The sequence below is a fragment of the Suillus bovinus genome, assembly GCF_016758785.1.
Source record: "Suillus bovinus strain UH-Sbo-P2 chromosome Unknown EDB93scaffold_28, whole genome shotgun sequence".
Lineage (NCBI taxonomy): Eukaryota > Fungi > Basidiomycota > Agaricomycetes > Boletales > Suillaceae > Suillus > Suillus bovinus.
Genome location: NW_024542084.1, coordinates 262,468 through 280,765, shown reverse-complemented (window position 1 = coordinate 280,765; position 18,298 = coordinate 262,468). Strand labels below are relative to the sequence as shown.

At 45.9% G+C, this 18,298-nt stretch overlaps 3 protein-coding genes across 3 annotated transcripts; all 3 read right to left on the bottom strand.

The window, feature by feature from the left end:
• Positions 1-3,631: 3,631 nt before the first annotated feature.
• On the bottom strand, positions 3,632-3,957 carry EDB93DRAFT_1250498 (uncharacterized protein; the record flags this gene model as incomplete). The annotated part of the gene is made up of 3 exons (XM_041453022.1): positions 3,632-3,690; positions 3,741-3,875; positions 3,933-3,957. The coding sequence occupies 3 exons, from the start codon at positions 3,955-3,957 to the stop codon at positions 3,632-3,634; spliced, it is 219 nt and encodes a 72-aa protein (XP_041307676.1).
• Positions 3,958-9,975: 6,018 nt separating this feature from the next.
• Positions 9,976-10,221, bottom strand: EDB93DRAFT_1067360 (uncharacterized protein; the record flags this gene model as incomplete). The annotated part of the gene is made up of 1 exon (XM_041444925.1): positions 9,976-10,221. A coding segment is annotated over one exon (246 nt), but the record flags the coding sequence as incomplete, so codon positions are not given.
• Positions 10,222-10,629, bottom strand: EDB93DRAFT_1085371 (uncharacterized protein; the record flags this gene model as incomplete). The annotated part of the gene is made up of 1 exon (XM_041445905.1): positions 10,222-10,629. The coding sequence occupies one exon, from the start codon at positions 10,627-10,629 to the stop codon at positions 10,222-10,224; it is 408 nt and encodes a 135-aa protein (XP_041307674.1).
• Between the last annotated feature and the right edge of the window lie 7,669 nt (positions 10,630-18,298).

Sequence of the window (18,298 nt, the reverse complement as noted above, 5' to 3'; positions counted from 1 at the left end):
GAATGTTGGTGGTGTATAACAATAGTGTTGATGCTAGATATACCCCCGTTCAGCCCTCGATGATCAAAGTAGATTTTGATTTCCTCGCACAGCTATTGCTGAATACCACATGGGTATGCTCCAAAAGTTGCAGTGTAGTCTGATTGTTCAATCATGTTGCACAGCATACATTGTCACATCAGCTCGGAATTGATGATTCGCCCTTAGACTGTTCTCACGGTCAGTACGTACTTGCTGTTAGACTTGGATGAAACTTGGACGAAACCCATCTTGATTCTCTGAGATCTGCCTCTCATAGCAAGGGCCTCCCCATCACCTCCTCAAGAGGTACAATGGTATCCTCGCAAGCCAAGTCCGAGGAGCAAAAATTTCACCACCGCATTGCTGCCACACGTGATGTTTTTAGTGTTCACCAGCTAAAATTTTGATGCATGTCGGTGAGTCAGAAAAGATCGCATAGTAGTGGCCGCAGCTTATGGCTGTCAGTCACCTATCATGATGGGCCCTCGATAATCGCCTTTGAACTTCATGATAGGCTTGCAAATTCAAGACGAGAATCGACAGTAAATCTGTGCTGGAAGGTTGATCATATTGTCCTGCCATTGTTCATGTCTCTGTGTTGTCGTCCATCTCGTCTTTTACTAATACATGTCGAATATGATGATCATTCAATGATTGGTATATGTATGCATCATTTTAAACCTTCCAATTTGTCATGGTCTAGCGTATTCATTCCAAGCATCATCCAATTCCCAAGTTTTGATTCATTTAGTGCGAGGTTGGACTTTGTTCGCCACACGTATTTTAAGAAGGAACCACTTTTTCTTTCTACAGACTGATGACCACCATCATCGGAATCACTGATATCATAGCTTCTCACCGGAACTTCATTTTCCTCATGATCATCATGCATAGGCTTGATACTTCTGATATATCACACAGATACCGCTGGTCACCAGCAAATTGTGTTCCTTATTGGTCGCCCCAACAGCCTAAGACATGGTACCGTCTTCGATGTTCCTACAAAATATCTTTGAGTGCGTCACATCTTTACCCTTCTTCACCTTCAACTCCACTTCTGCATTATGGACACGATGACACTACTAACCTGCAATTGTATAACTGTATCTACTCACAAACCCAAGTTCCTACAGAATTGCTTATATTTCAAATACAGCCATGCTGATCTCAGAGACTAATCTTATACACATGGGAGTCTGCACCCCAAGGACTTTTACCCTCACATTTGACATATCTACACCCCCCCTGAGGGCGATCAGCCCATCGGTCGAAGAATCATCTATTCTGACGTTAAAAGGTAGGCTTTTTCTATGTAATTTCGTCCAGGATAAGCTCTAACTTGTAAGACTTCGACAGGCCATACATACCCAACACAATTCTACAAACATTGTAATTATTGATTCCTTTTCATTCTTCATGCTTCGTGCTCGGACATATGATAATCCGAGACAGTGATTAATATGTCGAATTCTTGAATCATCAGCTATCTAAACTCAGACACACCATTTCTACATTCCCTGGTCCCTATGATCCGAGCAGCCTAGATGAATAAATGCGACAATTACAAGCATCTGAGCTTCCACAAATTATGCGCACTTATTTCCCCCTCGGTCTTCGTGTTGAAATAGCTGATAGACGGTAGCATGTGTAGAATTCTGCTCCATCAGCTGTCCAGACTCAAACATAGCACTCATGCAGTACATGGGCGAGCAGATAATGATTTGTTGAAGTGAAGTGTGTGTATATATGCGTCTCGTTCGGTGCTTTACTCCAACAGTCAAATGGTCAGTTTCTTTTTTTAAACCTATCACGCTCAGTATCGCTGAATGACAATCGTCATTATTATATTTCAGTGATATGTTGGTTCATACATCTACAATGACAACTGATATGGGTATCAGATGTTCCGATCTTTCACCCTACATTTACTCAGGCTCTTTATGCACGATTTGTTGCTGAATGGAACACTATTAGTGCTCCAGACTCTAGAGAAATTTATCTCTGAGAATCAGATTGCCGTGGTCACTCATGTCGGCCAACGCCTCTCGAAATCTCAAAACTGTAGGTCGACAAAAAAACTTTAGACACAACATTGAGTATGTAAAGTTGATCTTCAAAGTTTTACTAGGTCTGTTCTGCTCATATCCGCGATCCTATATTCATTTTGTGGCTGGTAGACCTCGTGGAGAAGGGCCATCAGCGAGGAGAAAGTATCTCTAACGCCTCCCAGGCACGCCTGTAGGTTCTCCCTCAATCTAGATAAATAAATAAACTTGGTTATCATCCTATCCTCACCAGGAGTTGTTACAGCCCATGTTAGCCTTCAATGTGCCTGCAAAATACCTTCGAATCTTCCACATTTTCCGGGCCAGTTTCCCACCTTCTATCATATCCGTCATTCAAGCGATCACTGTTGGCTTGCCCTGGGCTCGACTGTGATAGATGCCGACAAGTGAATCTATGTATGTATGTCTCTGTCTCATTCAGTGCTTGACTCTGATGGTCATGCTTAGCCAGGGCTCCAACATAATATCTTGGTCGATGCCTCTTGAGTACTTTGAGGCCTTCTGACTTGAAGCTCGGATTCTCTACTAATCCTCCACCCTACTCTCATCACCTTGCATTACTCATTGGTGACAGTCGAGCAATGAGTCCGTGCGATCTATACATCTTCCCTCTCCGTTGCCCGGATGGACGAGAATGCATCTCAGACTAATCAGGCATAAGCTGTTTGGGCTTCAGGTTCACAGTCGCTTCATCATCATCTGTGTGCCCAGACAAAGGAACACCACGTAGAGTCACTTGTTTCGTTAATCTATACTATTCTTGCTCATTTCAGTATCAGGCATCAAGGGCTGGGTTGGCTGCGAGATGTTCCGAATAATTTCAGCTTGCCATTTGGTGGAGGCAATTCACATATTCCAGTAGAGATACAACAACAAATGAATTGGGATACATGAACCTCGATTTAAATATGCTTTGAAACATCATACATGAAATAAATACTACAATGGATCCTTGACCAAATTTCTCTTCCCTGCAGACCACTCGCCATGTATGTCCCTACACAGTACTACTAGTCATTACATGTACATGCTCCTGGAAGACAATCAAATTCATGCTAGTTTCTGCGTCAGAGCCAGCCACAAGTTTGGTGTGATATTCTCGAACACTAAGGATAAGGTGTGGTCCCAGCACAAACATCTGCAGGCCTAATAAAATTTGAAGAGCACCATAGCGTATCAGATCTCCAGTAGATTCTAAATTCTGCAGAAACGATGAGCAATGTTTACACACAGATGTCAGCGATAGATCAGCCCACATTGATCTCTGGAGATAAACCAGCAAGCCGGAGGCAATAGACATAAACAAAGCTAGCACACGCAGGACTTGAGCAGACAACTATGACCACAGTTACATGGCAAGCTTACCTTGCAAAATAAAGCACGTGAGATTGTATGAGCATTCTGAAACAGTCTTCAATGTTCGTTCCTATCGAATGGCCGAGTCTTCGCAGGTCATGGAAATGTTTCACAGCAACCCAGGCTGAAAGACACAGTGCGAGGACCTCCCAAACAGTGGGGAGCATCCAGAACATCGGAAAAAAAAGCTAGACATCCTCATTATACACCTCATTACACCCATATGTGCCAGAGAGTACCAGCTCCTCTGACATTCGTCCAATGAACTGTGTTCTTCAAGTAGACAAGTAAGCTCACCCACTACACTATCCTTGAGCACTATTGCTGTCAAGACCCCATAGGCGATGTTTACAGCCAGGAACATGATAACAAGGAATGTAAGCATCATTCTGGATCCCTGATACATGGCGTGTAATCGGGCAATCATGATGACTTGCATAATGTTGCAGTCGAGTCAATATCACAGAGGTATTGAGCTAGGTAACCCACCGCCAAACATGGCAGCTACGGCCATGTTTGTCCCATTCATTATGTAGTATGCAATATTGCCTGAAACACTCAATCAGTGATTTTTTTTTTTTTTGCTTCAGATTATAGTCCTTTGGGGTCATAGACCCTATGTTGGACATTGTCTCGTCATGAGCATTCTATTGTAGTATGTTTTGTTTGGGGCTTTTCTTTATGTTGCAAACTCGTACTCTGTCACCTAGGTGATCAAGCACAAAAAGAGCACTGCGGGTAAGAAGATTTGTTAGTAGAGGTGTTTGGGAGAATACATAAGACTTCTCAGTGATGATCTGATCATATTTGTCTCGCGTTGATGGTGCTTCCTCTAGTTGACGCGTCTTCTTTTGTCCTGTCAGTGACATCAACGAGTGGTGTCGGTCTTGATGTGGGAGAGTGGGTTGATGGTGGGGCTTGATGGTTTACACGGTGTCTGGGTATGTACTTGTTACATATTTGCTTCAATATAATTGTTCGTTGATGTTACAATTCGCTGAAGGTTGGTTTGAATCTTCCTGTGCTATTTACGTAACGGATGAGGTGTGGGGTGATTTTTTCAGAGGTTAGTATGTGGGTTATGGACATGGCGTAACGGCGTGTGGCATTGGCAAATATATGGCGTTCATTGTGGTATTGGGGGCATTCAAATAGATAGTGGTGGATGGTTTCGTTTGTTCCTGGGCATATTGGACAGTGCGGTGATATGGATTTGCTAATTCGATATAGGTGGTGGTTGAGGGGGATATGTCGGGTTTGGAGCTGGATGTATATGCTGGCGTGTCTTTTGGGTAGGCCGTTAACAAGTTTGAGGTACTTAGCGGAGGGCATGGAGGGGTCGATGTCACGGGTTCGAGTGAAGCGAGGGGATTTCGTCCAGAGGGTTTTCCATATTTCCTTCATCTTGATCTTTTGCGCAGCTCTTAATGCTGGGGCGTTACATAACAGTGGCTTGTTCCACAAATATCTAGGCAGTTTACGTGTCGGGCTATTGTTCTGTGGGTCTTCTGCCGCTTTCCTAGCTTCGCGGTCTGCTAACTCATTGCCTGGTATGTTCACATGTCCTGGTACCCAGCATACGGTGAGTTTGAAGTTCCTTTGGTTGTCCTGTCGTTTCAAGATGGCTTTGATCATGTTCCTGAAGTGTCCTGGGATTAGGCATATGCATGGGTTTTGAAAACCCGCACAGGTGGTGGGTGTGGGTACCCCTGGGGTGCGGGTGTGGGTCTGACCTTGCGCCACCCATACCCTCACCCATACCCTTGGCTTGGGTTGACACATGAAATGATGTTACATACCACTAGTACTAAACCTAAACATGAACTCTGCAGCGATGGATTTAATCGACAAACGACTTACAATGTATTCCTGCAGCAAGAAGTACCTGCCATCCATTTGTGCAGCCGTACGACTAGCAAAGCTGACCCTCAATTGCTACTATCAAATGACAGACAAATCCAAAGTATATCAGATTGCTATGGGTGAGTGATGTTTTCTGGTTTGAAACCACTGACCATTTTGTTTTTCTACATAGTGCTACACCCGCGTCACAAGTTATCCTACTTCAAGACGGCTCGTTGGCAGGAGGAGTGGATTGAGACGGCAGAAGTTCTGGTGCGCACAGAATTCAACTGTTCCTATCTGGAGTTGGAGATCATCAATGACGACACAATGGATGCTGGACCGACTATTGACGACTCACAGACAGTTTGTTTGTTTTAATAATATCTGCCTTTCGATGACTGACTGGATTCTAGAACATTTTCGACAATATTCCAGCACTTGTGGCACCCAAGACCAACTTAACCAATGAGCTGGACCACTATCTCGGCATGGACGTTGAACATGTCGTCGACCCCATTGCCTGGTGGTATGAGTGCCGTGATACTTATCTGCATCTGTCACGAATGGCACTGGATTATCTTACAATCCCTGGTGAGTCTGATTTTTTTTCTCATTGCCAATTGTTCAGAACTTCTTGCGTTGTCTTGTAGCTACTTCAGTCGATGTCGAGTGTTTGTTCAGTCGTGGCCGCCTCTTACTATCTCATGTTCATTCTCGCCTCACTGTGCAGTCGACTCGTGCACTATTGTGCCTTCACTACTGGAGCCGGCTCAACCTCATAAAGACCGAAGATGTTGTCAAAGTCAGCTCCCTGCCTGATGTTGAAGGTGATGAGGACGAGCTTGAGGATGGGTGGGATAGAATTCAGGTGTTATAGGTATACAGCTTACTATTTCTACATGTATAGTAATTTTTTCGTATCCTGCCATATGTCATTCAAGTTGTGTACCTGCAGGGTATACCCATGATGGGTTGTACCCGCGGTGCATTACCCTTGTACCCACAACAAAACCCAGACCCTCAGCTCGGGTGCGGGTATTCCTCGGGGTGCGGGTGTGGGTTAGAGTGCTGACACCCCAGGGTTTACCCATGTGGATCCTTACCTGGGATAAAGTTGCTACTGTCCTTGTCCGTTGAGGATCCACATACTATTGCTGCCTGGTTGTTGAGTAGTATTGAAGCCGGGAATATCGCATTTCGTTCTGTTGCTAGGAGTTGGGCGGCTAAGGTCAGTCCTAATGTTTCGGCTTCGTATACTGTGTGTTTGTCGTCTGGTCCTAGGTGATAGCGTAGGATGTGTGGTTCTTGTCCGTTGCGTATTAGTACTGCTGCTGCTCCGATCCCTCCTTTGTATCCTGATCCATCTGTGTATATTTGAATTGCGTTGTTTACTTGTTCGTGTTCCTGTATTGCCTCTTTCTTGTTTTTTGCAATTTTTATTTCATATATCGGCTCTTCTGGTGTTCTCGTTCGTTTCAATGGGTCTATTTTTTCTACTTCATCTGGGAAGACTTGGAAGGTGTGGATGAGGTTATGCAGTGATGAACAGTGGGTCTGGACGTTGTGCTTCATTATCCATTGGATTTTCCTGTGGAGAGGGTGGGATTGGGGCAGGGTAGCCAAGCGTACTGCGGCGCGGTGACAGAACTTTTGGAGTAGCAGTGGTATAGGGAGGAGGTTCACATGGGCTTCGAGAGAGTCAGTCGGGGAGGTCCTCATGGCACCTGTTATACTTATCGCTGCTATTTGTTGTATTGATGTGAGCCTTTTCACTATGCCTTTTGAACCTCATTGCATAATGTTCATGTTGGTTCCTTTCTTGAGTATAGGCCTGAACCATATGTCGACTCCGTATGCGAATTTTGGGACTGCTACCATTAGATATAGTTGTCGCATTAGTTTGGTTGGTATTCCCATAGCCGTTTTTGAGAGACATCGGATCTGTAGAACATATTCAGTGCCTTTTGCTATCGCGTATGCTGCGTGCTCCTTCCAGGTGAGGTCCTGGTCAACTATGATTCCTAAAAAGTGTGTATGGTGAGATGGTTGGATAGTTATATCGTTGATGACAATTGGTCTTCGTTCCTTTGTTTTGCTACGTGTGAAGTCCATGAGCGCGAACTTCATAGTTTCGAATTTTGAATTATGTTTGTTTGACCATTGGTATCCTCCGTTTTCTCGTTTGAGCATGTCCTTGAGTATGTTGTGCGTCTCTTCGAAAGTTTCAGCAATGGCGATGAAGGCCGTGTCATCCACGAAAGCTAGTGTGATTTCTTCTCTGCGGTTGCCTATGCGTCCTCGTGCTACTTCAACCAGATCGGAGTTGTATATTATGTAGCATATCATAGATAGTGCGTCCCCTTGTCCTATACCAGTTGTTTACTGGGAACCAATCTGAGAGAAAGTCATTGAATCTTAGCTGTGTACAGGCGTCCTGTGAGCATCCTTTCTGTGAAGTAAACTAGTTCTGGAGGTAGGCGGCGATGTTTCATGTTGTGAATGAGACGGCTTGTGACTGTGTTCAGGAAGGCACCTTCGATATCCAGGTACAGTACTGATGCTACTCATTTCGATCTCCATGCATCCTTGATTGTCGCTTCCAGAAGGTGTATGGAGTCTGTGGTTGATCGTCCTGGGTGTCCTCCAAAGTGGTTGGCTGGTAGAAGATGGTGGGTTTCGAGGATGTCGGTTACTTGTTGTGTAACTATAGCTGTCAGTAGTTTGCACATGGTGTTGATCAAAGCTATTGAACGGTATGCCTTAGGAGTGGTGTAGTCAGCTTTGCCGGGCTTGCGTAGTACAATTGTCATGAATTCGTGCCATGGTTCATAGTACGTTTGGTGTGTGAATACTGCGTCAAATATGCGGGCTAGATATGGGGTGAGTGCTTTGGAGTTCCATTTGAAAACTATGTTGCATATTCCATCTGGTCCTGGGGCTTTGTACGGGCTCGTATTCTTGATGGCTTGTTTGACATGTGTTTCTGTGATACGTTCAAATGGGACTATTGGTTCTGGGTATATGTAGTCTTCTGGAATGAAATTGTTAGCGGGGGGTGGAGGGAAGAATGACTTAGCTAGAATTGAACTCTTTTCATCGTTGGATATGGCTTCGGTGATCATTCCATCTGCGTTTTTGGATTGGAGGACTGGTATACGGGTTTTGCCACCGTCTGTGCTAGGGGTGGTGACATACTTGTTGGCTATCCAGACTTCACATTGTGTGGCCTCCTCGAGGAATTGAGTCCAGTGATCTTTCTTGGCTTTGTAGATGGCTTCTGAGACTTGGTTTCTGATTCTGCGGTGCTCCTCGTGTGCTGGGTGATTCGGTAGCGCTCTGAATTTGTATGAAAGACCACTTAGCTCGTGTTTGCATTCTAACATTTGGGATAGTTCCTTGGTCCACCATCGTTTCACATGCGGGTTTGGTTTGGTCTTTGGCACCACTTCTTCGATGACACTTCGGAGTACCTTTGTGAGATTCTTCACTGCGGTTTGGAATTCTTCCTGGTCTGCTATTGGTTGCGGTTCTGGTATTGTAGCTAGTTGTTCTTTGAGGCGCTTCGCAAATTTCTCCCAGTCTATGTCCCGGTAATTGAGGTTGGTCGTCATTGTTGCTTGCTGGACTGCCATGTCAAGTGTGCTGAGGATGGGGACGTGGTCTGTTTTCGGTGGTCTCAGATCCGGGGCCGTATCGCATATGGTGAATAGTTCTAATGTGTGGTCAGTGCAGAAGACGTTGTCCGGTTGAGTCCAGTTTCCCGTTCTTGTAGATTGTAGTGTTGGTTTGTCTTTCACTAGCGCTTGACACATACCATAGTCCGCTAATAATTTGATCCATGTGTCCGCATTTACCTGTGCTTCGTGTGGCTCGCATAAGTGTCGGTTGTGTTCTTCTTTCCAGAGTGCATGGTGGCAGTTGAAGTCTCCTAACCATATGACGTGGTCTTCGTGCGTGGGGCGGATGGTGTGGATGTTGTCCTCGAGGTATTGTTGAAGGGTGGGGGGGGGGGTGTCCTGCTTCTCTCTGTCGTTATATATGTTGAATACTGTTAGCTTACCGAAGGTTCCTGTGAATTGAATCACTACTACATCTGTTGATGGGAAGGGGATCTGTCTCCAGCTGTTAGTGTTAATGCACATATGTACTAGGGTTACAGTGTGTGACCGTTTTGCTTGCGTGTATCATAGAGTTGGATATATTACATGCCAGTCGGGTGTGGCTTTCGTGTTACCTTTTGAGTCTATAGTTGGTTCTTGAATGGCGATGATGTCCCAGTCGCGGGCTGTATGCGGGCTGCTGAGGATACAGTGCTGGGCATCTGGTGATGTGTTGAGGTTTTCTTGCCATATTTATAGACGGACTGCAGTGTTATCAGGTGTGTTAATCATCTCCAACCATTGTGTTCTCGTTGGCTGAATTGGGTTACTTCCAGTGGGTTGAAGTGCGGTTCGATGAATTCAGATCTTGGGCATGTTGTTGTGCGACTCGGTGCGAAGCCTCTTGATGGTAGCCAGACTCCTCTTGTTGGTGGGGTGCCTCTGGTCGGTGCTGGGTTTCTTCTCTGCAGGTAGTTGTCGATGTGTTGCTGGATTAGGTCCCTGTTTGTCGTGTGGTTTGAGGGTAGTTTACGGTATGGAGGAGGTTTGGGCGGGGTTGCTACTTGTGTCCATTGTTCGTCAGTGAGGAAGTATGGCATGGTGTTATCTGGGTATCTTTTGTCAGTATCTTCGCATTTCTGAATGAAAGAAGGGCAGTCTCGGCTCCAGCTAGGGTGATCGTCTGCATTGCATGCCGTGCAGAAGTGTTTGTCTTTCGTTGAGCAGTCTTGGGTGCGGTGATTGTTGCCGCAGTTTGCACATGTGTCTCTGTGTGCTATGCATTCACGTGCTATGTGGCCATAATGTTGACATTTTGTACAGCGAAGGGGTTCTCATCTGTTCTTTTTCAGCCATAATAGCATATGGTCCACCATGATACCTTTGCATATCACTGAGTTAGCCGTTTGAGGATCTGTGAAGGTTAGCATTAAGTGTGCAACTCTTTGTGTACTTGATTGTTTCTCGACTGGTTTTACCCAATGGGCCATTGATATAGCTCCTTCGTTCCATTCATTTTCTTTCTCTAGTTGTTTTATATTGTCTTTGTTGCTTGGGTCATAGCTGACCGGCATGAACAGGACAATTAGGGAGTAGGTTCTTTCTCTGAAGGTGGCTTCTGGGTTGAGGTTGCGCGTTAGTTCGTTTTTGATGTCAGTGTTGCTATGAATGAGAGTGGCTGCTTCTTTGGTTGTTAGTTCGATTACCATACCTCCTTGTTTGAATTGAGTAACTGAGCGCATTTCCAGTTTGGGTGATTCGTTGTCCGTTTTGATGCTGCTGAGTGCATTCTTGACTCATACTACTAGTTGTGCGTGGGATGATTTTCCTGCTGCTAAAGGACTGTTAGCTGCGAAACCTATCATGATTTGCCTGTCTTTTATTGCTTCTCATGCCATGCATTGTGTTTGTTGGTTCTGGGCTTCTGTACCTGGGCGTTGGTCTGCTGTGAGTATGTTTGCGTAAGATGGCTTGGAGGTAATGGATTCGGCTACTCGTTCTGAAAGGCTGTCCACAGCTGTTTGAATTTTCTCTAGTTGCGGGTTTGGGGTGTTTGATGATGGGATGTTCATATCTGTGGCTAATTTGGTTAGCTTCTCTTTGGTGTCCTGTAACTTAGCTATGTGTGGGGAAATTGCCACCATGATATGCCTTGCTATGATGTCTGTATTTTCATCTAATACTGCCTCTTCCAACACAAAGGCTATTGCACAGATTGCTGTTTGTGCTGGGAGTGAGATTCCGTTTAATTGGGTTATGTGCAGGAGTATTTTGGTGATGGTTTCTGTTGTGTACGGTTTACCACTTATAGCAAGGGCGATATGTTCTAGGTAGGCTTTGGCAGATGTCGCATTAGTAAATTCATTATTTAGAGCTATAATTTCATTAGTGGTTAATTTAGGTGGGGCACATCTATTTTGTGTTGGCACAACTGCCGGAGTGGGTGGCCAGGAAGGTTCGGAGGAGTTGCTATTGTTGATGTTGGTGTTTGGAGCCATCATGTCCTTTAGATTCCTAGATCCGTTCCTTTTATTGCTTCCCAAGGCGGGTGTTGGGGCCATCTATATTGAGATTTTGCTTGGTTCTACTGTTTGTTGAAGGTTGGGAGCGCCGTTGAGTGCGCATTTAGTTCCAGGGTCCTAGCCGGGGTGCCACTTGGTTCAGGTCCAAGGGGCGCTTTCCAATCAGTGATTGTCCCCAGGTATTAGTATCAAACACCAACTCACACCTGAGTAGTCATTATGTCGGGCCAGGTTCAATGTTTGGAATCTCACTCACCCCTACATATGAGTGTATTCATTCAATAGGAATGAGATGGTTGTGTCATACTCACTGCATCTCCCAGCGAGACCAACAGCGTATTTTCTGTGTGCCGCTGGTCAGAAGAATCGAACACAGCACATATGACACATACACAGAACATAGAGACTGATTGTCAGAGACGAGCATTAGCACAATGCCAAGTTGTTGGCCTTGACACACACACAAAATATGGTATTCCAATATAACATATCTGAAACATCTTGGAGTCAGCACAACTTGCCAGCCACGTTATAGCACAACATGAGGTATGAACAAGCAAATACAGTGCAGTCATGAGAGACCAACGTTGCCTCTGTCATGAATTCATTGTATTCTCTTCTTTTCTGCTAATACAGGACTCTCGTCACTTACCCAGATAAGTTTGATCTATGACACCATTCTTAGCAAGTTGGCTGCTCTGGCAATAATATTGACCTACCTCTTGTCCAATTGTTAGCGCTGGAAATATTATGAGAAGATCAGCAGCCTGCAAACAATGTTCTGCTCACCCCAATCATATACCACCATGCTGCCAGCGGCAACTGCAAAACCGCATGTCAATGTTCGATCTAGATATCTTGATGTGACAAACATATCCAATAGCTGAGATGAATGTCAATACCGATTATCGGCCACAAACCGGGATTGTTGAAGGCTACAATCATATTTGAGGATGAGTATGGGCAAATGGGGAATGTTGGTGGTGTATAATGATAGCATCGATGCTAGATATACCCCCCCGTTCAGCCCTTCTACTGCCGAAATCTGCATGATGGAGATGGATCCTTGATCGGATGAAGTAAGTATTTCGGTGAGACATTGTACAAAAAGAAACACTCGATGATCAAAGTAGATTTAATTTCCATGTGTAGCTATTGCTGAATACCAGGAAAGCTCCTGTTGTTGGTGATGTCGGCAACTTGGTTCTTGGGGTATTTTTGCTGCAAACTTGCCAAAATCGAGGAGTTCCCTATAAATAATGTAGTCATTGATCTAACACAGGTCCATCCCAGGCGTGATGTGATTGAAATGGGCACCAGAGAGGTCAGAGTGACACAGAGTGGGTCGAATATGTCTTGCCTTTAAGTTATGTGTCACCTCATATGGCTATCATGATTATATCTGAAGACAACGAACAAAGAGATGGTAAGCATACAGCCAGATACAGACATCCTGATTTGTGATTGATATTTGTTGAATACTTATACAACACCATCACAAGGTCGCAAGGCAAATCACATATGGGAGAGAAGAAGCCTACATCATGGGCCGAATAAGTATTGCAGTGCGAAAACAATGCCCTTGTTAGTAGAATTAGAATGTGATTTGCAAATTAGTATCTGTGCACGTGACTGGTTGGACACTCACATGTGCAGCTTTCGGAGGCAGAAAGTTCCAGTCGTTGGCGATGTTGGTTGTGTTCTAAGTAAGTACAAGGCACAAGCACATGCTTAGAATGAGGTCTATGCCTGACACGAACAAGCAAGGCATGCATTCTTTCTTTTCCTCACTCTCACCACTCGTCAAAATTTCTGCTGGTTGCTGCTCGAGTCCTGTCGCACAACTAGCAGCTTGCTCAATCAAAGATTGTTTTAAAACAAATTCTCAAGTCTACCTACAATGAATCGTCTTTTATCTGACCCGCATGTGGATGTGTCTCCAGACTTTATGTTAGCCTTTTATCAAACAAGTCGCATGCCGCTTGTAGCATTAAATAACACTGAAGAACAAGCCGCTGAACTATTGCAAGCAGTTTGGGTAGCTACCAATGCAGCACAGCGTGTTCAGTGGCAGGATCAAGTGGCCACAGACCATGTTGAAGCCACAGACAAACAATGTTTGCTCGACGAAGAGCACAATTGAAAAATTCAGGCTCAATGCCTCACAGATGATGCGGTTGATGAAGAAGAAAAGAAAAAGAACAGACTCAAACATATTCCCATTCCTAAACATCCTTGTCCTTCTCATACCACTGAAAACATTCTTGTATTGGATTTCGCACTTCAGAAGCTCGAAAAAGGGCATTATGTAGAGATTTACTACTGGACAAACAAGGGTATAGCAGATGCGCGTTTGATCTATCGTGCTACGGATGACGAGGGGATGGTGCCCCACAAGACAGCAGATGGCTCTACCACTTGGATAGCGGCCAACACGACGCAGCCTTCAACAATGGTGGTACCCGATAGCAACTTAGATGCTCTCAAGTTCGCACAAGCCATTCCTCATCTTGTCGCTTCGTTAACCGAACGAGGTTGGGGACATGATAGAGTGCATATGTTAGCGGGATTTTGGGGGCACTCATGTTGCACCGCTACTGGAGTTCAGACGACCCTCTGGATAAGTGTACTCTGTTGATGTATCAAGAGGAACAAAGACGTGCCTGGCATCAAGCTATTCCCCTGCCAGGGGGTGCTTGGGACATTTCCATACTTGATGATGCTGAGATTACTCGCACTTTGGACCGTCTCTATCATGAAGACAGAAGGCGCAAGGATCATGATTTTGACTACCAGGTTAGCCTAATCCTTACAATATCAAATTTCACTTCACTGACTTTGTATCACTCCTTTTCTTTACATGTGTTCATCCTTGTCTCATCTGTGTTTGCCCCATGTGTTTGTGTTTGCATTTGCCTTGTGTTTCTGGTGTTTGCATTCACCTTGCGATTATTGTGTTTGTGTTTGCGTCTTTGCATCTACGACTGGCCTACATCTGCATTGTTTTGTTTCAGTGTTCACAAGGTTCAAGGATGAGTGACAACACCTTTACCCCGGGCCAACATTCAAAGTGTTCAGGTTGCTCTCCGGGACCTTCTAGGTCGCAGCACAATCCAGATTGTAGGCGCTCAGCATCACCTGGACGGTCTACATGACCTCAGTCCTCTTGAGATCCCCCTGCTGCCAGTCATCACGCGGGTTTTCAGGACAGTGTACATGGACAGCTCTCCCCCGCTGTGTGCGCCGTTTGTCTGGGGAGTCACACACACAGTTTCATCGAATGCACAGCCGAGCATCTCTGGAACAAATCCCACCCTGCGCTCACCAACAGAGTCAACAAACAGCTGTTACTACATTCCAACAACCAGCCACTCTGTCTCGCGAGCTACACACCGGTCGGTACATTGGTCCTTTCACTCGTCTTCAGCTTTTGGATGCCTTGGGACCCTTCCAATCCTCCCCCATATCAATCATTCCCAAAGCTGGCAAAGCTGGAAAGTATCGCGTTATTCAAAACTTCTCTTTTCCTGATATTCCATCCCGGTCTCATCCAATACCATCCATTAATTCCACGGTGGACTCAGATGATTTCCCATGCACATGGAGGACATTTGACACCATCTGTACAATCATCCGCGGTCTCCCACCGGGCTCTCAAGGTGCCACACGAGACGTGGCTGAAGCTTATTGTACTGTTCCATTGCACTCTTTGCAGTGGTCTGCAACAGTCGTTCATTTGTCGGAAAACGCCTTCTGCATTGACACCTGTACTGCCTTTGGCATGGGACCATCAGCTGGGGCTTACGGTCACGTTGCTGATGCTGGAGCTGACTTATTGCGAGCACAAGGTCTGGGACCGCTCGTCAAATGGGTTGATGATCATTTGCTTTTCCGCATCCGCAAAGAGCATCTTGTTGCTTACAATCATCGGCACTTGTTGGTTCACGCTCGTTTGGCTCAAACAGGCCAGCTTCAGAATGGTGGTCACTTATGGTACAAAGTGCGCTCATGTGAAGGAGATCGCGTGTTTGCTTATGCCTTCTGCAACATTGATCACGTGTCATCCAATCTCAATATTCCTTGGGAACCGACAAAAGACACCCCATTCAGCTTTCAGGTTGTGTACATTGGTTTACTGTGGTGCCTCGTATCACTCACTGTGGCACTGGCAGAAGGAAAAAAGGAGAAGTACTCTGACGCCATTACAGCTTGGTCATCAGCCACTACCCATGTCCTCCTCGACGTTCAGAAGTTGCATGGGAAGCTTCTTCACGCCTGTCTTGTCCTTCCCGCTGGACGAGCCTATCTCACCTCACTCGAAAGTATGCTTGGCGTCTGTAGTGCGAGTCCATTCATGCCACATCACTCAGTCTGTCATCTCGACGAAGACCTTAAGTGGTGGTCTCAACAACTCTCTTTACCCTTCATTGGTCGGTCAATCCCACATCCCGTCAAACTTGTCGATGCTCGAGCCTTCTTGGATGCCAGCTCCACTGTTGGCATTGGAATTGTTGTCGATGGGCATTGGCATGCCTGGTACCTACAGCCAGGTTGGTGGACACTGGATGGGGAGCAGGACATTGGATGGGCAGAGGCCGTCAGCTTCGAACTGCTTGTCCATGCCGTCCTGTGAGCCTATCGGGGAAGTTCAGAGTCTCACTTCCGGATCCATTGCGATAACAAGGGCATTGTTGATGGTTGGCACAACAGCAGGAGTCACAACAGGGCCACTAACCTTGTTTTCAGGCGAGTCCAACATCTCCTTGACTCCCAAAGCACTTTCTCCTCCTTCCATCTCTGCTACGTTCCCAGCCACGACAACCCAGCAGATGGGCCTTCCAGAGGTGTTTTCCCCCTGAAGCATTTGTTGCTCCCACCCATCCCACTCCCCAGTGATCTCGACAGATTTGTCATCTCTGCCATCTAACCCAGGAATCTCACACATGGATGCAGTTGCAAGCCATTTGCAGGCTTGGTTGACAGGAGAAAAAGAAGTATGAGTTGAGGAAGATGGAACACCCTCGTCTGTGAGGCCACGGGGTATCGGCATATCACGTTTTGCTAACCCCCCTACTCTATGGTTGACCACAACGGCAGGTCCACCATGTCCATATACTCCCACTTTGACACCTTTAGCATCACCTTTGCATCCACATTGTCTAGCACGTGATTGCTTGCACTTATGGGTACCTGTGACCAAGCGTGCAGGCATTTATCGCACTGGAGTACCAGTTCCACTCTCCGAGGCTGACCTAGACAGAATCCTCATGGTCATCTCGCATTCTCATGCACCCAGCACACATGAGACTTATGGATCGGGCCTCTTAGCATACCACATATTTTGTGTCACTCGGCACATCTCTGAAGACCAATGTTGTCCAGCGTCTCCTGTTCTACTTCTAGCCTTCGTCTCTGCCTGCGCAGGGGTGTATGCAGGTGCACACTCGATAATTACTTTTATGCAGTCTGTGCCTGGCATCTTGTTCACGGAGCACCATGGCTCCCTAGTCATGCTGAATCTTCCCTCGCACTGACTGGTGCCGCAAAACTGGCTCCTCCATCATCCAAGCGTCCAAAATGCGCTCCTTTCACAGTGGAACTCATCATTCAAATTCGGAGCATCCTAGATCTGTCAAAACCACTTCATGCGGCTGTCTTTGCTTGCCTGACAACTTCCTTTTTTACCATTGCTCGTACTGGGGAATTCACAGTACCTTCTCTGATCAGCTTTCGCAACGACCCCAGTGCTCACATCAAAATTTGCGACATTCATTATGACCAAGACCAGAACAGTTTCAGAGTAGTCATCTTTGGTTTGCCACGAACCAAGACATCCACAATGGGAGAGGACGTTTATTGGGCAGCGCAGTCTGGACTCGCTGACCCCCACGCAGCTCTACAACAGCACCTCATGGTCAATCAACCTCCTCCATCTGCTGCAGTTTTCAGTTGGCGCCACACAGGAGGACTAAGGCCTTTGACGAAGTCTGCATTCCTCACCTGTCTGCAATCTGCCAGTGATCAGCTTGGAACAGGAGCCCTAAAAGGGCATGGGATTAGAATTGGTGGGACTTTGGAGTACCTGCTCTGCAGTGTGCCTTTTGACAGTGTCAAAACAATGGGCCGTTGGAGCAGTGATGCATTTGTACTCTATCTTCAACAACACGCAGTGGTGCTCGCACCCCATCTCCAAGATACGCCGGTATTAGAACCCTTCATGCGCTATGCCATGCCTCCGCCTCATTAACTTTCAGTAAGTTTCTACATTGCCTTTCTCCTTTTGTTGAGGGACAAGCATTTGCTTGCTGCGTCGACGGGCTCCTTAATTTTGGGATACACAGCTCATACTTGTCCTTTCTGCTATGTCCTTACAGTCTGTTTCAGCCTAAAACCCCTGCGGGGTTTTTACCCAAATTAGTCTTTGCTTTTGCCGCCGTTGTCATAGCCTTTTGTTTGTCATCGTCGTTCTACTAGAATCTATGTTGCCTTATCTTGTGCTCTACCTTTGAGTTTAAGTGCATAGACAACTCATTTCCAATGACAGTGTCCCGGGGCCTTTATCATATTCAGAAATGTGATGGGCATGCTCCGAAAGTTGTACCGTAGTCTGATTGTTCCACGTTGCACACGCACATCAGTGAATCGATGATTCCTTGATATGCCGTGACGCCCTTGGCAAGCACTTTTGCCATGTTCTCACGGTTTGTTCAAGTTGGACTTGGTTTCGTTGTGAGACAAAACCCCTCTCTGAGATCTGAGATCTGCCTCTCATGGCAAGGGCCTCCCCATCACCTTGTCAAGTGGTAACCCTCGCAAGCCACCTCACGGACTCATCGAGACTCACAAATGCTCAATCCCTAAAAATTTCTACTCTAACATATATAGTTGT